Genomic DNA, 26,165 nt, shown 5'->3' with positions numbered 1-26,165 from the left:
TTTGTTAGGTAAAACATCATTCCGTAAACCTAAGTTACTGGTGCTCAGAGTTTTCAAATAGAGCTTTATGCACACCTTTGTGTTATCTGGATAAGAATCCACAGGGCCACCCTTGTGAGAGCCTCAGCTCTCTACAGGGGTACATGCCGTGTCCAAACGCTCACTTGCACTGTGCACGTTTGCTCCCTGCTCCGTGTGGTCCAGACTTGAAAGTTTTCTGAGCACATTACAGGGACAGCTTTGTTCCAAGGCCAGAATTGTGAGAAGGATCAGTTTTTGGACTCAAATGATACTACTAGGTTTGAGTTCAACTCCAAATGAACGGGTTTTTTGTTTGTTTGTTTTTTTTTTACCGCTAACTACAGTTCTTCAAGGATCCTTAAAATTATTCAGTATCTACAGTATATGAATCAATGACCTTTTGATGCACCTATAAATAAATGCGAAACATACAGTTGAGGAAAGGTGTCTTCTTTTCTTAAACCCCATTCTTGCCCATTTTTAAAGGAAATATGGTAACGACTGTGTTAACCACCTCTCCATTGTGGTTCTGAAAACCTGCCCGTCATTGTTCGGTCATCCGAACAGCAGAAACTCTCTCTGCCGCGCATCCAGCACGTAAAGTCCTTCTTGGGATATTACTAGAGGGAATAAGGTGGTTGCCAATTCAGTTCTGTTCCAGTTCATTAGTAACCGAAAAGTCATTACTGTCTGACAGATGTACTAAGGGTTATGTATAGTTTTCAGTTGTCTCAGTCCGGTTTCCAGTGGGCAGATGTCCACTACATTCAGAAAAGAATTTAAAAAAGCAAGTCTGACAACACAGCAACTTTCAGCAACTTTGCTGGAAGTTCTTTCCCAAGAATGCGGGACCTCACTGAACACCTGAACTCTTGCTTATCTTGGTAGTCCCACTAGCAGAAAATAGGTGGTGCATGAGGAAGCAATGCCCGTTCTCTGGAAGACAGTAAGTATTTCTTAGCAAGATTGAGAGGTGACGTATTTCTCTGTGGCTATCAATCGAATATGGACTGCGAGTGATAATTTTGCTTCAAAGCAAGAAAAATAGCTCTGTTCCCTCCGAAGAGGATCGCGTCAGCAGCAGAGCTCTCTGCTGCTCCCACTGTTTTCTCCACGCTTCACCTCATCAGGCTTCTGGGGCCTGACACACTATCCAGCTGAAAAACAGAAAAGGGCTGGGGGAGATATTAGTGCATGAGCAAAACAATGACAAGTGTCAACCTCATGCTTCTTCTATAGGTTTTCCAGTGACAAGAATGACATAACATCAGTACGTAACTAAATTGAGGTGTAGCTAGCCAGTCACTTATAGTCTTCACGAGAAAAAACAGATTTCTCTTTGTCTACCTTTCTTAAAAAGTTTGTAAACGCTTACATGCATTGGGTTAAATTGGTGTTTCAAGACTGATACATTCAGGTAAACTGTAGGGCACTACAGGAAGGTGTGTTTGGGCTGTGCTGTGGCAGAAGGCCTGGCCATGTCCCACTGCCCCAGTCAGAAAGCCTGGCAGGATGGGGGATGGCCAGGGCAGCTCCAGCCCCGGCCATCAAACACCTCCACAGGGATGGGACATCAGCCCAAGGGTGAGAGTTGGCTCAGTGGAGCCCAGGGTTGGGCCAGGCAGGGCTGTAGTGGAGCAGCAGACCGGTATCTATGGAGTTGCCAGGACACAGAACTCCCTGAAATGGAGTCCTGGGCTATAAGCAGGAGAGATTGGTGACCATTAAGGCTTATTAGTCCCTCAGATCCCTCTCAGTTTCACCTCAAGGGGGGACAGATGCCCTTTTTCTGTTGGCACGACGAAGGTGCATCTCTTCATGTTATGTTCTTTATGTTTGCTTTACAACATACTTGGAGCATCAGCAATCTTTGCACTCTGGTTCGCTTCCAGAACTTGTTCCTGCTGTCACATACATGCGGTTGCTTGTACAGTGTGTGTGCAAATTCATTCCCGGACTGTCTTCTGGAATACACTTATTAGTCTCCTGAAAGGAGAAACCCAAGTAGAGTCGTGAGAAGAGTTTGCTTATGGGTGAGCTGCAGATGGGCAACAGGAGAAGAACAGATGTGCCTTGTTTGATGCCCATCACTCGGAATAACCCTGCCCTGCCTCAGCAGGGGTGCCAGAAACACTCAACCACCACAACCTGCCTTCATGCCATGCCCTGGATGTCCCGCTATAAAAACCTTCCTGCAGGCTGCGAAACAGCCCTTATGTTATTCCAGGCACTTCTGAGCTGGAAAACACACACAGGAATAATCATGTCTTTTGGCCATGAGAGCGGTCACTGAAGCTTAGAGAAGAGATGGACCAAATATACTGTTGCAGTTGGGATACAGATGGACCAGTCAAGACAGGGTAGCTGTGAGCCACATGCAATTCTCCATTCAGGGGCAAGAGCCTACACTGGCTGGTTTTAGCAGCATAGACGCTGCCATGAATGCCAAGGGCCCTGAAGGACCCGTGGAAGCAACAGCAGAGAATCAACGGGATAATGCCCTTATCCAGCTCGTCATCTGCTCCATACGGAACGTCCTTGCTCAGCTCCAGGGTGCTCCCTCAGCTGTGGCCGGGTGGCACCTCCTACAGACACTGCACCCGCCTGGACATCTGTCACCTCCAGCAAGAACAGTGTCAGCAGCGTGTGGTGGGCATGTGTGGCACGTTCAGCGTGGCATTTTCAGAGAACTTCAGGATCCTTCAAGGAGAAAAGCACTCTTTCTCTCTGCCTCTCTGGCAGTGCGTGAGAACTTACAAATGTAAGGTTATTAATTTAAGAAAGTAGTATAAAGTGACAATTTTGATTGAAATCACATCTTTCTACAATTTTATTGTCAAAAATGTCTTTCCTAAACATTTTTCTCCTCTTTTTGCCTCCCACAGACCTAATTTAGTTATTCAGTTAGACACACTGGAGTCTGAGAAAGTTGGGAAAAACACCACTTCAAAAACTTTTTTTAATGCCAACTTCAGAGGTCTTCTATTATTTTTTTCCTTAGTTTTTTTCCTAATAAACAAAACTTGAATAATGACCTAAAAATGTCTCTGCAACGGCGAAATCAATGGTGAGATTATTTAAATGGTACTACTAATTCCATTAATTGAAAAAGGATCCAACTTTCCCTGAGACAAAATAACACCAAAACAGGTACACACAGGAATACACTTGTTTGTGTACACTTTGCTTAGCTTTAAAATTGTGGGATTTATTTGTCTTTTAAATTTTTACAGTTTTATGTTTTACTTTTCCTCTGCAGCCAAGAAGAGCAATACGTCTGTTTATCTTTGTTATGGAAAGCAGAGATTTTATGTAAAAACTGGGCTGGAACCAAACTAACAAACAAACAGAAGCCATCAAAAATTACAAGGCAGGCAATAAATGAATGGCAGCTGCCAGAGCGTAAAAACTGTAAATGTGATCAAAAAGTGACAAATTAAGATAGAGAAAGCTGGATAAAAGATAATTTTTGTGTGTGTGTGTATCATTTGAGCATCATCTGTGCAAAGAAATTTGTGAATTTAATTATGTTTAAATTACGTTTTGTACTCACGGCACATGACAGCTTGGCAGTGCTGGAAAGCAAAGGATTCATTTCATGATATATGGGTTTGGGTCACGGCCTTCTCTAATTTTCTACTTGTTTTGGAGAAATAGGAAAAAAAAGACCTCCTGGTTACAGCACCTGAGGGGAAAAAATCAGTGTTGAGGTGAAATAGTCCTTCTTTCGTTAAAGAAGGGCTCCTGCCCTGCTTGAGCCTCTTCCCCCATTGCTGCTGAATTGCAAGAGGAAAGGAGTGGCTGACGACGTGTCCTTCCACATCCACCAGTTAGTGGTTCTTGCTGTGGAAATGACGGACAACGTGCTGGTTCCTAGCGACAATTATCTTTTTTAACGTGAGCAGTGCATGCTGGGAGAGAGCACCTCTGTGTCTTGGTGCTTCCTCAGAACTAGCGCTGCCGTTATGTGCAGCGAGCTACACCAAAACTGCACTTTTTATACTTACTCTTACCTGTCCAGAAGATCAGTGGCTGTGGTGGACCATGAACCACAAACCTCCTCTTCAGTCAGCCCCGGCTGCTTTGCCTACATAGAATAAGCATAGGGTAGTAATGATATGTGTATTTTCGTTTCTCAAAAGTGCCTGTAATCCATATTAACCCTCAAAACACTAAGCTTTGTTGAAAATCATATGATTATGTACAATATGTAAGTCGTGGGTGATTTTGGGTTGCCTGTGTCTGATGCAGAGACATATATATGCGCACATATTTTACCATTTTGTTTTCTGTTATTCACCTACTGCTGCTGACAGCTGAGGCTTCAGGAAAAACACTACAAATGAGCAAAAGACCCACTCCCAAAGTAAGCGTGGTGAGACTTGGGATAAAATCAACATGATGAATTCAGCAGTCGACCTGTAATGTCCACGTCCTGCACAGCGTCAGCTGCACGGTGGCAGAAGACCACTGCCATTTCTACTCGGCCTTCTTCAGAGCTGCCAGCAACATCAAGCAAGAACCATTGATTCTAAAATTACCCGGAGCGTGACTACCCCTGGAAAAACATACCATCCACGGCCCATCAGCCTCACAGTAGCAGCAGCCACCTCCTGGGGCACTGAAGGGTTTTGGAGCGGAGGGATTTGGCTGCAGCCGCCTTCGGAGATAGACTCATAGAATGGTTCCGGTTGGAAGGGACCTTAAAGATCATCGAGTTCCAACCCCCCCTGCCCTGGGCAGGGACACCTCCCACCAGACCAGGTTGGTCAAAGCCCCATCATAGAACATCCATAGCCCCTTTCATAGAACTGTTTAGGTTGCAAGGCACCTTTCAGGTCATCGAATCCACTGTTAACCCAGCACTGCCAAGTCCACCATAAAACCACATACCTCAGCACCACATCTGCATGTCTTTGAAGTATCTCCAGGGCTGGTGATTCCACCACTGCCCTGGGGAGCCTGTTCCAATGCTTGACAACCCTTTCTGTGAAGAATTTTTTTCTAATACCCAATCTGAACTGTCCCTGGCACAACTTGAGGCTGTTTCCCCTTGTCCTATCACCTGTGACTTGGGAGAAGAGACCAACCGCCCGCCCCCGGCTACACCCTCCTTTCAGGGAGTTGTAGGGAGCCAGAAGGTCTCCCCTCAGCCTCCCTTTCTCCAGGCTGAAAACCCCCAGCTCCCTCAGCCGCTCCTCATAAGACTTGAGCTCCAGACCCCTCACCAGCTCTGTTGCCCTTCTCTGGACACGCTCCAGCACCTAAACATCACTCCTGTAGTGACGGGTCCAAAACTGGACACAGCATTCAAGGTGGGGCCTCACCAGTGCCCAGTACAGGGGGACGGCAGTACCTTTCAGGTACACCACTATGGAAGCTGCTGCCGCTGGGGCAAACCCTCTCTCTTCTCAGGTGTGACCGGCAGCCATCTCGCACCCAGCTGGGCTAACCGCCATCTTGCCATGCCTCTTATAGAAGCGGCCATCTTGCGTGCCGTACAGCTGGGGGCAGCCATGATGGTGAGAGAGAGAGAGCAACATGGGCGCCACCATCTTGGGGCCGCCCACATCGGCTGACTTAGGCTGGCGGCCATTTTGGTAAAGGGCCGGTACAGAGTGAGACGGTGGCCTCCCCCCCACACTACTCTCTCCCTTAAGCGAGATGGCGGCGGCGCATGCTCAGAGCACAGCGGGGCCCAGGCGGCGGGCGGGCCGGCGCCCATGCCCGCGGGCTGTTGTGGTGGAGGGCTCAGGTTCCGCTGAGGCGGCGGGCGGGGGCCGGTAGCAGTAGCAGCAGCAACCATGGGGGAGACCGAGAAGCTTTATTATGTTTATAGCTGCGACCTGGACATCAACGTGCAGTTGAAGATGTGAGTGGGGGGAAGAGAGGGGTTGGGGTTCGCGGCGTCCCCCTGCTCCCGCTGCCGTGTGGGAAGCGGCCCGGTCCCCTGCGGCTTGGGGGAGGCCGGGCCGCCCGCCCGCTCCCCGGAGCTGGGCTGGGTCCCGAGGCTTGGCTTCCCCAGGCCTGGTTTCCCCGGGGGAGCCCGGTTGTGCCGTGGCCAGTGCCGAGAGATCCTGGATGCCGCCGCCGCCCGCTTCCCTCGGGGCTGCCGGGCGGGCGGAGGCGGCGCGGCCGCGTCCCTGTCAGCGCCGGGCAGGACGGGCCGGGAGCCGCGGCGGCGCCGGGCCAGGGTGGCAAACTTCGCTCTAAACGCCTTACAAACGTTCGTAGCTTTCGGTTCTGTAGCGCAGGGCGGTGCTTTGAGGCAAAGACCGGCTGTCAGTTCAGTGCTGATGTCTCCGATAACCCCTCACCCGCCGGTGTCACCCCTCAGCGTTAGGGGAGGGCGATGAACTGGCGACACTCTCTTTCATACTTGTTTGCATGTTCCTTAGAGAAAAGCAAGTTGCTCTTCGTCGGGTTCTTTGTTGTAGGTGCTGCGACATGTAAGTATGTGCCTAACTGGGTGTATGCAAGCACTCTTGCTGAAGCTGCTGTTACCATACGCGGGTGTATTTCCTAGTTAATTTTTCTTATTACTATTTTTGAGGTTTTTCTGCATCACAGCACTAGGATGTTCACGTTTACGTACGAGGGACGTGGCTGGCTCTAAAATGTAGTATACCCAATCTTGCTACTTCAAAGTATCTTGCACTTTTTGGGAAACATAACTTGGGAAAGCTTGTTCGGAGGTTGTTTAACTTCTGAATGGAAAATAATACCTTAAGTCAAGTGCATGTGTCCTCTTCGTGAATTCATTCTGCTTAACAAAAGTATAACTAAGATTTTTTTGTGCATCAGAATGTATATGGGCCTGGAATGTGCTGTGCTACTTTCTTGCAAGAAACTTGTTTATTTACTCTGAAGTGTTTTTCTGGTACTGATCGCTTTTTTTTTTTGTTTGCTGAAGATTGATCTTACATGTTTTCCCATCACCACTACAATTCATTTTTTGTTTTCACATGTGCATGCACAGTCAGATATTTAATGTGCATGATTGTTTTCATCCTGGTGTAGCTGAGGCCTGAGAAATTTAATCGATCTACTGTAATCTTAGCATTCTGCAAATTGTTGCAGTGCTATAATCAAGTTTGATTTCAACAGCCTGCATAGTTGATTTGTTGTTGATTTGAGCAATGACTGCATCCAAATCCAGTCATAAGTTTCACATTTCATAGAGCCAAAAAATAAGGCTTTTTTTATCATTTCCTCCCCACCCCCCCCCCCAAATAGTATTTGGAGCACATGCATGCTGATATTTGTTTTAGTTTTTTAATAATAGCAGCATATATCATCTCACTGTTGCCCTGCTTAGGGTACCTCATTTGATGCTGCCTGAGAATCTACAGGTTGTACTCAAAGAAGTTATCTCCATTGAAAAGACAAACAAGTAATGCTTCTTTTCTCTGCTCTCCCTCCACCCCTCACACCTAAATCCGTATAGCAATAAATTCTATGTTTCTTTATCACTTCACATCCTGAGTTCCTGTACAATATTTGGATTTTGCTACTGACTAATAAAGCAGAGTAAGGATAGCCTCAGTACTGGGTAATCCACATATAGGGTATGGAAACAGAATAGGATTTTTGCTGTGGATAAACTAAATTTTGGTTTATTTATTTTTTTCTTCCCCCGCTCCCTTTTTTTGTGTTCTTTTTCCCTCCCCACATAGAGGAAGTCTGGAAGGAAAGAGAGAACAGAAGAGTTACAAAGCTCTCTTAGAAGATCCAATGCTGAAGTTCTCAGGACTGTACCAGGAAACTTGCTCTGACTTGTATGTAACTTGTCAGGTGTTTGCAGAAGGGAAGCCTCTTGCACTTCCGGTTAGAACTTCCTACAAAGCTTTTAGCACTAGGTGGAAGTAAGTGACTGCCTTTTATTTCATCTTCCTCTTAGTTACGGGGGCATCAAGTTATATAAATAAATCTGTATGGGGTTTTTTTTGGGGGTAAGAAAGATGTGTTTTCGGTTGTCTTCTTCAAATAACTTATGATTCTTCAAGTCTCTGTATGTTTATTAAGTGCTACTCTGACAGCACAAAACCAACCTTTTTGTGTAATGGGTGAGTAATAAAAATGTTACTTGTAAATTTGGGCATGGCTTGCTACTTAAATAACTTCTGGACTAGCACATTTTCTTACTGTATACTGAACAAAGATGAAGAGATCCAAGAGTATTTTTCCTTAGGTCTCTAGCCTTTTAATCATGCTCAGGACAAGTATCTGAATAGTTAAAGCCCACACGAAAATGGTCCACCTGCCCTTAGAAGTTCATATTCTAAGGAGAGAATGGGTTGTATAAACTAATACAGGGTAACTTGAATTCTAAAGCTTTATGACTAATAAGAGGTGTCTCTCTGCAGCTGGAATGAATGGCTGAAACTGCCTGTGAAGTATCCAGACTTGCCTCGCAATGCACAGGTGGCTCTGACCATCTGGGATGTGTATGGACCTGGTAAAGCGGTTCCTGTGGGAGGAACAACGGTCTCGCTCTTTGGAAAATATGGGTATACTGTTTTTTCTTCTATGGTACAGATTTGAAGCTCACCTGTGTATAGTAAGGTAGCAGTGGTGAGGAGAGAATTTTTATTTATTTAATTTTTTTTTAAACCAGGTTAACACTTCCATGCTTGAAAAATCAGATTCATAGGTGATTTACTCTATTTCTTCCTGAATGTAACTTCATACATACTACAGTGTTGTAGTGTAAAAAAAAAAAAAAAAAAAAAAGTCTTCTCATATATAACACCAAAATATAGGTGCTTTTTTTTATTTAGATCTGTAAGCTTGGATTTTAAGGTAGCAAATGCTGAGATCACTTGATATTTATACTTTTGTAATGCATGGATGCCAGTACTGATTACTCAACATGATTTAATTGGATTGCAATTGGGCTGTTAATGCAGTATTATTTGTAATGAATAAAGTGTAACTCAGTAAATCAGGAGTCTTAAAAATTAATAGTCTGTGATCCAGTAGAAGATGAGTTTGATAAATTTGTGGATGATACAATGGATGGATACTCGTCTGCTCGGCTGGGATATGTTCACTTCTATATAACTGACTTAAATCAAGTTGCTGAGTACTGGGAGTCTAAGGGAACATTGAACATCTAGCGTTGGGTGTGGTGGAGGAGAAGTAAAGACAAGTGAGGATAAAGAAGAGACTGTAGGAACACTGTGCCAGTATTCTAGTAGCTTTGTAAAATGGAGAGAAATAGCTTTTTTTGTCTTGTCTTGGCCATGGATGAGAAGTAATAAGGATAAACTGAAGTGCAGGAAAAGTTTAGTTGAGCGTTAAGAAAGCTGTTCTAGCTTTCTTGGATGCTTGAATGGTGCAAATGACTGTAGAGAGAGGTTGTGTCTCTGTCATTGAAGATACTGCTTTGACATTGAGATTGTCTTAGGGCAGAAAATTGAACTGGATGAAGGACTGTGCCCCAAAGACTGCTGGTAGTTTTTAAAGCATTACAACATAGTTCTGAAAAAAAAAATACAATTTATAAATGGAACTTACTTTTATTTCCAGCATGTGGGGCTGGAGGAAGTAAGTGGATAGAAAGCAAGAAATAATTCTGAAATTATTTGTAGATTACATTTACTTGTAAATGGAAACCCTTGTAGTAGTAGTCCACAAAGTGAAGTGTAAATTCAAGGTCAGGTGGTCCTTCTAGTTGGTGTTTCTCATTTTTAGTTGTTGACTTTTTAAAGTGTTCCTTCCAGTTGTATTTAGCTGAAGTTGTTAAGAGTGAAGTGATCAGCTCTTATTGGTAGAAGTGATGTACTTGATTACTTGGAGCATTGTTTATAGGTGGATCAGTACAAATATGGAAGGGAAGCAGGGTTTTTAGGGAAGCGGTGTGGTCAGTTACCCTGCAAAATTCTGTTTGCTGCAGTTTCAATTACCAATTCAATTTCAAGCACAGATGGAGAAAATGGTGTGTTGAGGGTTGTGGGTGATGTGTTTTTGTGTAGTTTTTTTTTCTTTGGCAGCTTGGAAGACTGTTTTATATTAGTTGACCTTGAGATGAAACTTAGGTAGTTTTTTAGTTGAATTCTTTTTGAGACTGGCAGACCTAAAGCCGGTATTATAATTTGCAAGTCAAGAGGAATACTTTCTGCTTCATTACAAATAATAAAACTGTGAAGGTCAAGTTCTGTCCTCAGTTTGCGTTTGTACCACCCCACTGACTTTGGGAATTAGCCATTTTTCTTCTACTTGTGAGATAGCTTATCTCAGACTCACTCAGTTTCTTCTAAACTCTGTGTGCCAATAAAAATGAAGGCCGTAGAAGGCATGAGGTGCAAGGTGCTTCTGCAGTTCAGTTAAACTAGGCATGGGGCAGTGCAAGTTTGTAGGTTTGGCAAAGGAAGCTACTTAATTTTCTTGTAGCTGCTGCTGTACTTTGATTCCTGACAGCTGTATTACTTTGAATTTACTGAAGCGATTCTGCGGTTTTCCCTGCAGTATGTTTCGTCAAGGAATGCATGATTTGAAAGTCTGGCCCAATGTAGAAGCTGACGGCTCGGAGCCCACTAGAACTCCTGGGAGAACCAGCAGCACAGTCTCCGAAGACCAAATGAGCCGCTTGGCAAAGGTAATGGAACAGCAAGTAACCTTTAAGATGTGTGTGAAAAGCCTGCACTTCCACTGGAGTGAAACGAAGAGAGGCCTCTCATGGTGTTTTCTCATGTGAAAGCTATCTTCTTTTGTTTGTTCAGGTATTTCACAGGTTTTGTACACAAGAGTGAACCAGATGATACTCATTTGCTTCTGAAGTATTTTTTAAAAGGGGGCATACAAGTACCTCTTACTATACATAACATTCTTTTGCAAAAACTTAACATCCTAATTCCTTGTGAAGAATGAAAACGTGAACGTGCCTTGAAGTTGCTTGAAGCTGAAATTCTGTCAAGTTTGGTTGACAGCAGCTCCTAACAGTAACTTGTGAGGACACTCTAGTTTCTTTCAGTAGCCATCCTTTACATTTAAGACTCTGTGGTGTAGCGTTCAGGTGTGTATGATGTACCTCTGTGCTAGAACGGATTTTAATAGAACTGCAAAAATTAAGCAGTTTCATTGATTTAAGCTCACAAATGTGTGTGTATATTAGTATTTTCTTCTGCCAGCTTGATGACTGAGTGTATTTTTGCCATCAAAACTACTTCTGGAATTGATCAGTAAATGTTAGTTCTTGAACTTTTTGACTAGCTGACTTCCCTCATTCTTAGCAAAGCTTACCCCAAATGGCTTAACTCACTTACTCGGTGTACTTTCTTCTTAATCTTGGTCTCCTAGTTTTCATCCTCATCTTTGTACAAGAGAAAGATAGGTCCAGTGCTGTAAAAATGTCCATTTTCTCATCTAGAGATTTATCACAGCAATAAACTAACTTTCATTTAGGGTCTGCCTTTTATTAGTCTAGTTCACCTTGGCTTTATAATGGAAAACTGATTAAAGCTTTCTGCCAGCGGTGGTGCCCCTTTTCTTGATCATGGTAGAATAAATCCCTTTAGCCTAAGGAAGCTGTGTAGACAGGTGCTAAATATCAAGGCTTGTTTAGTTGGTTAGATGGCTATGTGATGTAGGCAGTGGGTCTCTCAGAAAGAGTTTTAGAGTGTAAGCCTTCCCTTTCGTGTTTGTTCTGTCACAAGTGTCCAGTGTTTTTTCTCTTCTTCCCTTTGCTCCCTCAGCTCCCTATCTCAAGAATACAAATAAGGTAGAACACTTTAGTCTCAAAATACCTGGGTCTATTCTATCCTGTTCTTTTGGCATATGGGAAATGAGGCTCAAAGCTTCTGAGGAAGAGAAGGGAATTCTCCTTTCACATTCCAGTTGACAGTTCTAGTTAATGGCTAATAAAACCTGATAACATCACTGCTACTATCTTCTGTTATGAAAGCTGTTTTGGGAGGTAGTAGTTTCTGAAAGATGAGAATGTTTTCACTGACACTTTGTTGTGTTAATTTATAAAAACATTTTACCATCAAATGCTAGCAAAGTGAATAGGGTTTCTGGGTAGTGTGTCTATGAGAGCTTTCATTTGCACAGCTGTTTACACAGCAGATGAGGTTCTTGTGATTTATCGTTCCTAAATAGCCATTGTTTGAGTACAAACAGCTACAGTTTTTCTATGACTTACTCATCGGTTGCTGAATGCCTCCTGATGCTACTGTATATGAGGGTATAAATATAGGTAAGAGGAGAAGGACTAATTAAATACAAGATGAATTTGTGTGGGCTTAGTTATTCTTGGTTTTGGTTTTTTTTCTGTTTGTTTATTGGACAGACTTGCCATTTATAAGTGTCGTGCTACTGACTGATGTCTGATACCAGAGGCCAGATTAGAGTCCTCCAGGTAATGAGTTACTTCTGAGAAGAGCTTGCTGAGGGACCTTTTCTCTATCTGAAAGATAGCTTTTTATTTTCTTGACATGCTCCTGAGTTTGTGTGTATGTATTTATGTGGTATTTATTATTGTAGGGAATTTGTATAAAAGCAGTGACTGGCTGCTGGAGGAGTTGCCACCTCTTACCTGAAATAATTAATACTATGGCAAGCCTCTCATTTCATGTTGAGGTGCCACATGGTTATGCTCTTACAAAACACGTGAGTGTTGCTTATAAAATTGCTACGATGAAAAAGCCATAGCTTTGCATCCTTGGGTCTTCTGCTGAATTTTTCATAAACTATTGTGTGTCAAAGCATCTGAAACTACAGGTAGTATGGCTCATATCTTACTCCTCTTCTGCTGTTAGGTAGACCTTTAAACAACTCAACTTCCTCGCTGTTTTTACAGCAGTATATAGATGTAGGAGTGAAACTTGAACTATGTTTTAGGTGACTAAAAAGAAAGGGTGAACAAGCCCTCTATGACTTGCTGTAAGTCTTCAGCTGACCTTTTGTGATGTGTAAGTGTTAATCTGAAAACCTTTGTAGGTAAGACTAGCAAGGGCAGAAATGCTCAATTTGGATAGTTTTTGAAATACCTTCTTTTTGTTTGGCTTGGTAAGTTTTACTATATGACACTTAGTAACACAAAAAATGAAATACCTTTGTTCTGTGGCCTTGCTTAAAAAATAGGTTCTTGTTTTTAATGTGTTAAAGACGCGAAGGTGATGTGCTTGGAACATGGTTTTGATCACAATTGGTGTTTTAGTAGAATTGTTTTTATGGCATAGCTTAGCTGTTTTCAAGAATCTACTGTGTGTGTACTGTACAAGTATTTTTTCCAATTTTTATTTTTTCCCCTGATTTCATGGTAGTGTCTCTGTTAAATTATAACTTTGATATTCTTTTTCTTGCTCTGAGCAATTTAAATGTTATCATTGTGTTTTTTCATGCAGCTCACCAAGTCTCATCGGCAAGGTCACATGGTGAAAGTGGACTGGCTGGACAGACTGACCTTTAGAGAAATAGAAATGATCAATGAGGTAGGTCATCATACATCGGATTTGTAAATTATATTTTTTTGGATCTTGCTAATATGGAACCTTTGCTTGCTTAGGAGACTAAGCATTTTTCCTATTTTTCTTCAACCACCAGTGTATATGATAAAAGGAAAAGTAGTTTTTTAAGCTTCCAAAGTTGATTTTACTTTGGCAGTATTGAGAATTGTAGAATCATAGAATGGCTTGGGTTGGAAGGGACCTTTAAAGGTCATCTAGTCCAATGCCCCCTGCCATGAGCAGGGACATCTTCAATTAGATCCAGTGGCAGAGAGCCCTGTCCAACCTGACCTGGAATGTGTCCAGGAATGGGGCATCTACCACCTCTCTGGGCAACCTGTGCCAGTGTTTCACCATGCTCATTGTAAGAAATTTCTTCCTTACATGTAGTCTGAGTCTCCCCTCTTTTAGTTTAAAACCATTACCCCTTGTCCTATTACAACAGGTCTACTAAAAAATCATTCTTATAAGGCCCTTTTAAGTACTGAAACGCTGCCATAAGGTCTTGCTGGAGCCTTCTCATTTCCAGGCTGAATAACTCCAACTCTCTCAGCCTGTCCTCACAGCAGAGGTGCTCCAGCCTTTTGATCTTTTTTTATGGCCCTCCTCTGGACCCGCTCCAACAGGTCCATGTTTTCTTATGTTGGGGGCCCCAGGGCTGGACACAGTACTCCAGGGGGAGTCTCAGCAGAGCAGAGGGGCAGAATCACCTCCGTGGACCTGCTGGTCACACTGCTTTTGGTGGAGCCCAGGATGTGGTTGGCTTTCTGGGCTGCGAGTGCACATTACCGACTCGTGTCCAGCTTATCATTCACCAGAACAGGCAGCTGTTTTACAAGTTTTCAGCTTCAAGTGAAATTGATCATGGAAATCAGAATTTATTAATAATTTGGAATAGCCTAGAACAAATACTGTTATGTATTGCTAACATAACTTTAGGTTTTAGATTGTGATAGGAAGCATTTTGGACATACAGGCTGTTCCTTGGTTTTAGAACTGTTCAGCTTTATTGGTTTTGATTTTGAGTGCTGAGGAAAAACACTTTTAAGATTTGAATGAATATTAAAAAAAAATAATCTGGTAGTTAAATACCTGAAGGACATGTTAACCCTTGTTAAGCAAAATTGCCCCCAAACTGTTACGTGATTATACTCATCCTGCACAACAAAACTGTTGTTTTCCATTTTGTGGTTTTGAGATTTTTTGTTTTCATATTTATAGTTATACTATATTTATAGTTATACTTTCATATTTATAGTTATACTTAGTATAACTATATATAGTTATACTAAACATATTTATAGTTATATAGGGAATCAGATTCTTTTTGAACTTGTTTTTGAATTGTGTTTTTATAAATCCTTACAAATATTTTTTTTTTAATACTCAGCCTATCCTTTTTTTTTTTTTTTGCCTTCCCTTTAAGTAAAAATACAGAATACTACAAATTCCTGATTCTTAAAGCTGTACCTTAAATGCAGAACCACTTTTCCTCTGCTGGAAAGTCAATCCACTATTAATGCATGAAACAAACTTGAGGTGCTTGTTATTAAAGGAGTTGCTTATTTTTTGCATTAAATCTGTCTTCCTGGTGGTGGTTATGTATAACTTCTTTCTTGTTTCCCACATGGTTTTTAAAATTCTAAGCACTTTTTCTAGGGAAAGCATTTCAAAATGCATACCTGAGCAAATCTTCTTCTGAAAATGAATGAGCTACAAATCTAATCTTGTAGTCCAAGTTTAATTTGTCTCTTTTGTGGTTCTAGCTAAAATAGTGATTATTTTTTTTTATGTCTTTTGGTTTTTGACTTTGACGTGCAAAATTGTGTTTAATAATTTAAAAAAACACCGAACACAGAAAAACTCATCTGTCAGTTGGTTATTCTTCATTGCCTTTTTGCAGACCTTTGGTCCATGATTGCAAGCGACTGATGAAAACAATGTGATTCTTACCTGTTTCATGTGGATGTTTATCATTAATTGGGAATGTAAGGAAGTAAGAATGTCAGGAAGAAGGTGATATGGACTCAAGTAGTGCTATGAAATGATTAACTGAATAATTGCTACAACAACGGATAATCTAGTTAATCGGTTACAGCACAAAGAAAGTAGGGTAATTGTTGTACTGAGAAAGTTGAAGATTGATGCACTTCAATATATGATACACATCTGTGGTGCTTCTCTTCTCAGAGGGAAAAACGAAGTTCTAATTTTATGTACCTGATGATTGAATTCCGCTGTGTCAAGTGTGATGATAAAGAATATGGAATAGTTTACTACGAAAAGGTATGTGCCTTGCAGGCTTTATGTTCGTCTTTAAAAAGCAACATATGCACCTAAAATGGATAGGTTTTTCTGCTGAGGTGAAATATTCTGCTGCAGGATAGCAGCAGACAGCTGTCAGTGGCAACTGTTTATGTACATACAAATCAAATAGTATAGATGGAACATGATTGCAGAAGTCAATCATTCGTGTAATACAGTTCAAGATTACAGAATTTAATAAGTGTGAGTGATTAAAAACTTCCTGATTTATGGTTCCTTCAGTCATCCAGCAGTACTTTCAGAGTAGCTGTATGTAAAAATTATGTCTTATATCAGGAAGAACTGTACCTGTATTGATTGGTAACTTTATAAAAGATAAGTTATTAAAACTTCGCACAGGAGTTCTGCTGGTGAACATTTTCTCTAAAATAAGCAAATGCAAAAGTTTAGTCTTTTATGCTGAAAATACTTTGGAAGTCCGTTAAGTAAAAGACTGTTTTGGAATGTCTTGCATGTTTTCTTTCTGTTTACAAAGCAGGTCTCTAAAGTAGTGCCCTCAGTGGTTTTTATGAGTTCACATTTAATAGAATGAGGGATTAACAGTGAGTTTAACAGACAGCAGTGTGGCTTTGGAAGGCATTATCAGTACTTTTATGGACCTCTGCATTGTGGAAAGAGCTACTGGAATAGAAAAAGCAGTATAGCTATAATCTGGTCTCAAGTTGTCAGTAATTGCCTCTTAAAATTTTCAGCCTGTGTAGATTCATAAGAAGTCAGAAAGTTACTAAATAATGCAGCTTTATAAGAAAGAGTAACAAAGTAAAGAGACTGGAGTCTTGCTGAGATCAGAGGTACTAACTTCAAGCAGCCTCTGTTCTGAGAATTTTAAAAAGTCTGTAATTCTGTGGGTATTTCTGTGTATATGACAACATTACCAGTTGATCTGGACAGAAGACCTGTGATCAAACTTAAGATTGTAGGAGAAGGTAGTGAAAACTATAGTAATAAATTGCAGAAAGCAGGATTCCACAAAAATTTCTGTCAAGGCACAAATCAGAATCTGCCTCAGCTGTATGCTCTCTTGTAAGTTAAAGCTTGTGAATGTTTGAAAAAAGAACTCTTTAAATACTGTTATCTAACCCCTTGAATCAAGGTGTTATTGAATATCTGAAGTTGTTAACAACAGTAGTCTTAGAACTTAACTTTAACAGAGATGCCACTATAGGAAGCTCTTAAGGTTGTTTTTCAAATTGCTGTAGATGAAACAAAAGCAAGTGGCTCTTGCTAAGTGATTTTCTAAGCCTTTGGAAGAGCTGTGTCTCGCAGGCGTATGTCATGGTTTAACCCCAGCCAGCAACTAAGCACCATGCATCTGCTCACTCACTCCCACCCAAAAGGATGGGGGAGAAACAAATCCAAAACATAGCCCCATACCAGCTCCTATGAGGAAAATTGACTCTAGCCCAGCCAAAACCAGCAGAACATGATAATATAAAAATAATGCATGTCCATGCTCTATTCACATATAGTGGATAGCTATAGTGGTAGCTGCATTGGTGATGCTTCTGGAGGAAATAGCAGTTCTAATTGGCACTTACTGTCTCCTCCCACAGTCTGAGGCAAGTATGTGGGGTGTGTTCTGTGGGGTTTTTATGTGTGTGTTTGGGGTTAGGGTTCTTTTGCCTTTTTTTGGGGAGGGGGAGAGGGGAGAGAGGGGAGCCCGCCAGGGTGGTGTTTAGTGGTTTGGGTTTTGTGGAGTTTTTTGGTATGTGGGTTGCTTTGAGGTTTTTTTAGGGTTTGGGGGCTCTTTTGGGGTTTTTTTGTGAATTTTGGTAGTTTTGGTGAAACTGTGCCTTAGGCAGATGTCTAGGTTAGCTCTTAAGCATTTCTTTTTGTGAACTGTGGTTGACAATGGGACTGCTCCCCACTTTTCTAAGTCTTCTCCTGGAACAAGCTGTTGTAGACTTCACTGTTAAAAAAACTACCTTGTGTTACAAATCAGAATGAAACCTACATGTCAGATGCCTTCATGAAACAAAATAAAGTTATTTACTTCTGGAAATCAAGGAAAAATTTTTCTGGAGAGCATAGTCGAATATGATCAAAAATACTGAAACATTTTAATAATGATTTGCTTTTTACATTAGAATGTGCTGTACTTTTCACAGGTGCAAACTGATGAGCGTGGCTACCGTGTGGCTTTGTGTCCTTTTGGCTCCTCTATTTTTATAGTTAAATGTGACATTCCTAAAAATGATTCTCTCCCTCACCTCTAGAAACCTGCCATTATAGATGAATTATTCCTGCTTTATACACACATTTTTCTGTCATTATTATGGTTTTACAGATGTACAAGATGAGGGGAAAAAAGGTTCAGACTCCAAGCATACATCTATCTCTTTTAGCAGTTGTTTCTGAAGCATGTTAAAAGTGCATGGAACAAAATAACTATGCATTGGCTGCTCTTGTGGAAATAAAGTAATTGGATGTGTAATAGTACCTATTAAAGCTATAACTAACTGCAGTTTGAGAGCTTTGTTGTTATGAAGTAGCTTTTCAACAAGTTCTTGACCCTTTTCTGGCAGCAGTAGGAAACAGTACATAAATTAGTGCCTGTCTTCTCAGTTTTGTCATGCTTCCAATTACAGTGTACAGTATACATATCTGGCATCACCAGCCCAGTATATTGAGTCTAATGAAAGTAGGTTTTGTTGTCACCTGCCTGTGACCGATAGTCGAAGTGGAGATTACTTGTCACAGTTTTGTTGATAAATTTGTTTTCAAGTGTTTACGAAGAACTAGCCTGTTAAACAGTGGCTGATAGAATTTGAGATTCGACTCAACATTCAATTACAATGAAGTGAAGGAGCAGTGGCTCTCCCCATGTTCTCTGTTAACTTAATTTTAATACAGCATTCAAGACATGAAGGATAACAGTCTGCTAGTAACGAGGGCATTGCTTCTGATTCTCCATGTAGGCAAAAATTCTGTGTGACTTTCCAACTGCAAGTAACACCAGCATTTATCATTAAAGTGTTTTTGTGCAGGTTTGAAGTGAAAGCTTTGTTTGAATAAATAAATAGATTGCACTGCTGCATCCAGTTTATAAAAAAAACAATGTCTGATTACCTGAACCTTTTTCATGGCTTGAAAGAAAGAAAAATTCTACAGCATTGTGTGTCCATTTATGTTGCGGGGATATTGCGTGTTCCTAAAACCTCCATGACGTAAACCAAAGCTTGCTACACGGGGATGATCAGGAGAGATGCTTCAAAAGCGCCCACTTGATCAAATTCAAATGCTCATTTAGAGTTGACCCTCAGGCATTGGTATGGTTGAGTAAGTTTATATGCTCAGGGACACAGTGACCCATGGGATGCTCTCCAAATATGAGATAGATAGGGCTGTGTGTTAATCTGATTTTAAACAACTGAAGTACTTCACAGGCAAACTAATGGCATTGTGCCTTGAGGGTTTCACAAAATAGTCCGTTCTGAAAATGGTGTTAACTCCTGACGCAGTTACTTGTCCCATGAATGCTTGGCAGAACTTGGCCTCATAACAAGTTTTGGCTGAAGCTCAAGGCTTTATTGTAAAACACAGTGAAACACTGGGAACAGAGTTTTGCTAGTGCTTGAGCTGAATAACTAGAGCTTTTCAGCTTGGCTCTTTATAACATAACTGCATTTAAAAAGAAGAGTTTAAGGAAAAGTCATTATAATATTTCTTTTGACAGGTTACAAAAAGAAACATCAGCTATGAGTTTAGAAATCATTCTTTTAACACTACCCCTGAAAAAAATATCCAATATTGGTTTTAAAGAATGTTATAAACATTTTAACACTGGTCATTGGAAGGCTTTGTGCATTTTTTGTTTTACTTTTGTAAGTAAGCAAATTTTAGGCTTTTGTCATTGTTGTCCTAGTAGGTTCTGAGTTGGTAATAGCTGTTGTGGGCTTTTGATTGTGGGGCAGACGATCCACTTTTACCAGCCTAAAAGCTTTGTCAGACTCGTTCCTTTTTACAGGTATTTTATCTGAATGTTTTTACTGAGAGAAAGGTGTAAAAGTATAGGTGTTATTACTACTTATCCCTAGGAATCCACATGGGATATGGATGTTAGAAATGCCTTGGTAGGAGTTTGAACATTTGTTAGTTGCTAGTGAATCCTATATAGAGTTTTTCCTACAGCGCTTTTATGTGAAGGGTCTAAAGGGAGTGGCAGCTTGTTTGTCGCTGGGGCACTGGTAATCCTTTGTTGTTTTATAAAGGTCAAGTCAGATTGCAGCCTTGTTATGGTTTTGGTTAGGGAGATAACCAATTAGTAGATAGGTCTGTCATCTCTTGTGATGAGATATGTCTGTTTTCGGAAGGATTTTCTGCCCAAAACAACTTCGTTGTGTGGTTTTTTTTTTTTTTTTTTATGTAATTTGACTTTGTAAAACTACTTGAACATGATTTGAAAGTTCCTTCTGAAGATGGCAAAGGTTTTTTTTTTTTCCTGCTTCAGCAGGGGAGTTGGACTAGATGATCTATACGGTCCCTTCCAACTCTAAAAAAATTCAGTGAAATTCAGTGAAATTTTTCTACAATGCGGGTGCTGATCTGCCAGCGCGGCTCCTACTCGGTTCAGTACAGTTACATTGACGCAGCAGTATTTTCTTATAATAGAAATACTTTAAAGTTATTTCCATACAAATACGTTAAAGCTATGTTCATTATTTAGGCAGTATGTTTTTAAAACAAAGAAACTGTAAGAAAATGTCCTCTTTCTCCTCCTTTTCCTAATGGGAAAATCAGTCCTGCTCATGTTCTGGAACCATTGTCAGCCACAGCCAGATTGTATGTATATTTCGTTTTAACTAGGAAGGAGTGTGTGTAGTTACTGTCATTATTTTGACTGTAAAATTGCTATTTCAGAAAGGTGTAAGACACTAATAAATGTAATAGAAGTCTCTTCCTGAACAGGCATTTTAATAAGAGATCTTTTACTACAGTCAGCAACACAAAACTTATGTAGCTGGAAAAAAAAGTTTTTCCTGAAAGGTTAATGGCAATTTTAACTCCTGTGTCTTTGTGACGAATGATTCTTTTCTTCCCCTTGATATAAGCCCCTTCACTTCATTTAAAGTTACCTCTGAAAAGCACAAAAGCAAAGCCATCCCAAGAGACCTGTGTGGTTGGAAAAGCTGGGGGGGTGCGGGGGGGGAAGCCGGGGCAGAAGCAAACCTGCACAAGTTATCTGAAAACTTATATTATTGTGGGAAATGTTGATACGTCAAAAAAACTTTATTCTGAGCTGAAATTATAAATTTCATATAATAAAATAAACTCTGTAATAAATGAGAACAAACTACATATAAATGGCACATAATATTATAGCATAGCACCTATTATGCTGGTGTTTTCTTGTTGTTTTTTCTACTTTACTGTCTATTAAATGATTGTTCTTCCATAGATAAGTGTCAGTTAATGCTTAGTTATGCTTCTAAGGTAAAAAAAATAATCAAAATCAAACTGCTAGCTGTGACTGGAAAAGGGAAACAGTTGATGTTTTTGTCACGTAGTGGCAGGCCTTGTATTTTTTCTTTCTGCTTTGTTCAAACAGGAGACTTTTAGCTTCTCCCTTGCGTTATTTATGCAGCAGGAGGTTGGACTCCACTAAGCAAAACTGACAGGCTCCTGTTGTACTGCTCCAGAGCAGCACAGCATGAACTTCTAGAAGAGACTGTCATGCTCCACGTGGAACCCGTGATAGATAGGCACATATGCATCTTCCTAAATCAGTCTGTTGAACTATTGGGAGAGTTATTTTCTGCAACATGGTTGTTATTTCTAGGAAATTGTCTGTTTTTGGCAAAAGTATGGACCCTGATTTGTGCTTCCAGAGGACAAATGTTAACAATAATGGCAAATTTCTGTACTTACCTGTGTACCAGTGTGGTAGTGAATTGCCAAGCTGCGTCTCCTCAGATGAACTTTCTTTTGTCTTGCCACCTTGTTTATCATCAGGCAAAAGCTAACAAGAAAAATAATCAGTTTCTTATTTTGTGTTTTCCCCTTTATAACTATCAGAAGTCAGCAAGATGTGGTTGCATCATTATTTCACTGTAATATGATTCATAATTCATTAATAATCCCTGAGGAAAGGGACTTGGGGGTGCTGATTGACGAGAAGCTGGACATGAGCAGGCAATGTGCTCTCACAGCCCAGAAGGCCAATCACATCCTGGGCTGCATCAAAAGAAGTGTTGCCATCAGATCCAGAGAGTGATTCTGCCACTTTACTCTGCTCTGGTGAGACCTCACCTGGAGTACTGTGTGCAGGTCTGGAGCCCTCAATATAGAAAGGACACGGACCTGATGAAGCGGGTCCAGAGGAGGGCCACCAAAATGATCAGGGGGCTGGAGCACCTCTCCTATGAGGACAGACTGAGGGAGCTGGGGTTGTCTAGCTTGGAGAAAAGGAGGCTCCGGGGAGACCTCATAGCGGCCTTCCAGTACCTGAGGGGGGCCTACAGGAAGGCCGGGGAGGGTCTGTTTACAAAGGCCGGCAGTGACAGGACGAGGGGCAATGGTTTTAAGCTGGAGAAGGGGAGATTTAGATTGGATATTAGGAAAAAGTTCTTTACCATGAGGGTGGTGGAACACTGGAACAGGTTGCCCAGGGAGGTGGTTGAGGCCCCTTCCCTTGAGATATTCAAGGTGAAGCTCAACGAGGCCCTGGGCAACCTGGTCTAGTTGGGGGTGTCCCTGCTGACTGCGGGGAGGTCGGACTAGATGACCTTTGGAGGTCCCTTCCGGCCTGGACCAATCTATGAATCTATGAATATAAAATGTTGGGTTTTTTTCTGAAGTCTTGAGATGTTTAACAAGCCTTTAATCTTTTGTCATTCAGGATGGTGATGAGTCATCTCCAATTTTAACAAGTTCTGAAATTGTTAAGATTCCAGATCCCCAGATGTCTATGGTAAGCATGCTCCATGCAATGCAATCTTTATTATCGTATTTTTGCTGAAGTTTTAATAAATGGAGGTGAAAGCTTGTGTATATTACTGCCTTCGGTATTTTAAAGTTCCAGTGAAAAGACGAATTTGACCAGTTGAGAAATATATCAGTGGGTTTGACTTTTCGTAATTCTTTTTTCCCCCTACTGCTGCTAGAATAAAATACAATTGATTTAGTGCTTATGTTCATCTCCTCCTTTTCATACCTAACGTGCTTGCTTCTGAGGTGTAGGAAAGCAGAGAAGGGGGATTGTTGGCAAAAGAGGTCAGAGGGTGGGAATATAAGGTAAGAGGGAGCTGAAAAAAATAAAAAAGGAAGGTGCAGTAACTCTTGGTCACTTAATCTGTAAAAATATTTTCTCCCTACACTCTCTTGTATGTTGTCTTTCATGTAGACAGTGCCTAAGTACAGTTCTAGAAAAGATTTCCATTATGTTGGATGCCAATTCAGTGGAACTGCTATTGGCAGCTTTGGGAACCTTAATGTAAGTGGGCTTCTACTGGCAACGCTGTTTGAGCACTGTGTAATCTAACACTGCAAGAGCAAGTCTGACAATGCTGAAAACTGCCTTGGCTGCTGAGATCTCATTGACACTGTGGCTCCTACTGTGGCTCCTACTGTTGCTAACGTGGTATTAACAGTGGGAAAACTTTTTGAGACGTTTTTCTTGCATTCAGAGCTTTATACTGCAAATGTCCTAAAAGTGTTTACAAAGTGGCTAGCACGTTTGAGTGCTGTCTAAATCACAGATGTGTTGACTCGCTTGCATTTTGCAGCAATTCACCAAAAGGCAAGATAGGGCTTGTAAATTGTGTGAAGTAAAAAAAAAAACACAAAACAACAAAAAAACAAAACAACCAACAAAAAAACTCAAAATTCCCAACAACCCTCCACATGCTATTGAAGGAGTTTCTTCTAAAACAACAACAAACCAAAAATAAAATCCAGAAGACACAGTAGTTCTACATGTGAATTTTAATTGTCATGCATTATTCAAGACACTGGTGAGTCTTCGCTAGGTGGTTTCATTTCTCTGGAGCTTAAATATTTATAAATGCTGACTTACCCTCTGCGTTTAGGAGAACCTAGTAGAAAGCAAACATCACAAGCTTGCTCGAAGCTTAAGAAGTGGACCTTCTGATCATGATCTGAAGCCTAATGCAGCTACACGAGATCAGCTTAATGTAAGTCAGTCATGGGATGGCTAAATTCATTTTTATTAGGTAGATTGATACTAATATATGGTGACAACTTAAGGAAAATACAGTTAATTTCAGTTTAAAGAACGTCGTTATTGAAGAAATGTCATTGTTTCTTACAAGTGCTTAGTTAGATGGGTCCAACTCAGAAAGGAGCAGAAGGTACTTGCAGTTTTTTTGTAAAACAGTTTTGGGGGGATAAGAATGCATGTTGTGCACGTATCATGTAGGTGCTAAAGGTAGTCTTCAGGTAACTCTGTATGTTTGCCTATGCTGCCAGGCAAATGACATAACTGAGGAGCATCACCATGATAACATGAGAACTCTTGTGTTGTTGGAAAGTTTTTTTTGTTTGCTTTCTTTTTCCCCTAGCTATTTTTTACATGTTGTCTGTGTTGTGCGTTGTCACAGTGTAGTCTGTTAACTTCTTGATTATGCCTGTTCATGTTTTTAATCTCACTTTCTGACTACATATCTAATAGATCATAGTGAGTTATCCACCGACAAAGCAACTAACATATGAGGAACAAGATCTAGTTTGGAAATTCAGATACTACCTTACTAATCAGGAGAAGGTAAGTTGAATGATTTGGGAGGACTTATTAATGCAAGTAGTGCTTCATCTGGCACTCATTCTACAATCTTCTGTCCTTGAAGAGAGAGAGCTTCAGTGTCTTAGAAGCTGGTCAAGATTATTTTCACCTTTTCTATAGTGTTACTCCTTTAAAAATTGGTAACTGTAATTTTTCCTCTTAAATCATATGAACTGACTTACTACAGCAGTCTTTCTATAAACACTTACTGTCGGTTTACAATACCAAGGTTGCCAATTTCATCTTCAGCAAAGAAAAATTATTAAAGAGGGGCTTCTTTATCCCTTTTAGACAGGCATTAGCATTACCAGAATAAGTAGTAGCACACCAAAAGCCCAAAGTAAATTAAATAACTAAACAATCTCCCAGCAGTGGGTATTTTTTATGTAGTGGTAATTGTGGTAGAGCAGTAACCATTGACTTAACATTTTACTCAGAAGATAACCCAGCTATAATTTTGTAGGACATATTAAAACAATCCAATATTATATTGTCAATTACATCAGTAAGGTTCCTTGGGCGTGTGCTTATGTAAATATAGTCTGAATCTAGTTCTACCTCGATGTGAAACATTAATTTCTGAAGTAATCTCTTTAGTGTGGCTTTTCACTGATGAATTGTCCAATCTCTTTCTACTTAGGCCTTGACAAAATTCTTAAAATGTGTCAACTGGGACCTACCACAAGAGGCAAAACAAGCACTGGAGCTGTTGGGCAAGTGGAAGCCCATGGATGTGGAAGACTCTCTAGAACTTCTGTCATCTCACTTCACCAACCCAACAGTCCGGCGCTACGCTGTCGCCAGGCTTCAGCAGGCTGATGATGAGGTATTCGCTGGTCTGTGGGTACATGTGAAGGTCAGCTGCTCTCAGGATTTTCGTTGAGTATTTGACAGGTTTGCTACTTTTTACGGCATTTTAGTGAATAATAGTGATGGAAAACTAAACCCAAAGTTTTTGCATTAAGTGGTGCTCATTGATAATTGTGTTAGTGTGAACAGCCAGTGATAGCTGGTTTTGTCAAACAAGGTGAAGTAACCATATGTTCTGCCCAGAAACCAGTGATAAATTTTGGATGTTAACTTGTGTAGAAAGGCTCTGAACTTAAATAGTCTACTAAAAGATTTCCAAAAAATCAGCTATTAAATAGAAGCAGTATATCATCATACCCTTTTGCTAAAGAAAGTGAGTAGAAAAGCATATGTGGAAATAAGGTGTATTCTAATTGTATACTGATTAGAGTATGATGAGCTGTGATTTCTGAGTAGAGCCCACTTACTAATATAATTATAAATTTTAATTATTTATATATTTTCTTTTATTTTGACAGTTAAAAAAATACTTGGAATATATTATCATAAATCTTGAATCCTTGGCAATCAATAGAGTTTAAAATAGGGAGCATAAATAGATCAGATTTCTGCAAGCCCACTTAAATAGTTAAGGTCATACTGCTTTGACTTGAAAAACATACCTTTTATATGAAACATTTGAAGGCAACTAAATAGAACAAGTCAAATAGTAGAGAGAACAAATTCATTATAAACAGCAAGTGGTTAAAATTCTATTCTGCAATCTAAAATAGATCACATACACGGGTTTTCAGTCGGTTTTTTGGATCCCCAAGTAC

The 26,165-nt window shown here is 40.6% G+C and overlaps 1 protein-coding gene across 1 annotated transcript in view; it reads left to right on the top strand.

Moving 5' to 3' along the window:
- The first annotated feature begins 5,825 nt into the window (after nt 1-5,825).
- PIK3C3 (phosphatidylinositol 3-kinase catalytic subunit type 3) overlaps nt 5,826-26,165 on the top strand; it is a 72,135-nt gene continuing 51,795 nt past the window's right edge. Inside the window, exons 1-10 of the mRNA XM_074165974.1 lie at nt 5,826-5,893; nt 7,698-7,886; nt 8,388-8,531; nt 10,492-10,621; nt 13,371-13,457; nt 15,663-15,758; nt 22,636-22,707; nt 23,825-23,929; nt 24,427-24,519; nt 25,178-25,363. Coding sequence (XP_074022075.1) covers nt 5,826-5,893; nt 7,698-7,886; nt 8,388-8,531; nt 10,492-10,621; nt 13,371-13,457; nt 15,663-15,758; nt 22,636-22,707; nt 23,825-23,929; nt 24,427-24,519; nt 25,178-25,363 — 1,170 coding nt within the window. The remainder of the gene's footprint in view (nt 5,894-7,697; nt 7,887-8,387; nt 8,532-10,491; nt 10,622-13,370; nt 13,458-15,662; nt 15,759-22,635; nt 22,708-23,824; nt 23,930-24,426; nt 24,520-25,177; nt 25,364-26,165) is intronic.

This window comes from Numenius arquata, chromosome Z (assembly GCF_964106895.1).
Source record: "Numenius arquata chromosome Z, bNumArq3.hap1.1, whole genome shotgun sequence".
In the NCBI taxonomy this organism is placed as follows: domain Eukaryota; kingdom Metazoa; phylum Chordata; class Aves; order Charadriiformes; family Scolopacidae; genus Numenius; species Numenius arquata.
The sequence above is the reverse complement of the archived record's forward strand: the minus strand, read 5'-3'. Positions and strand labels throughout refer to the sequence as shown.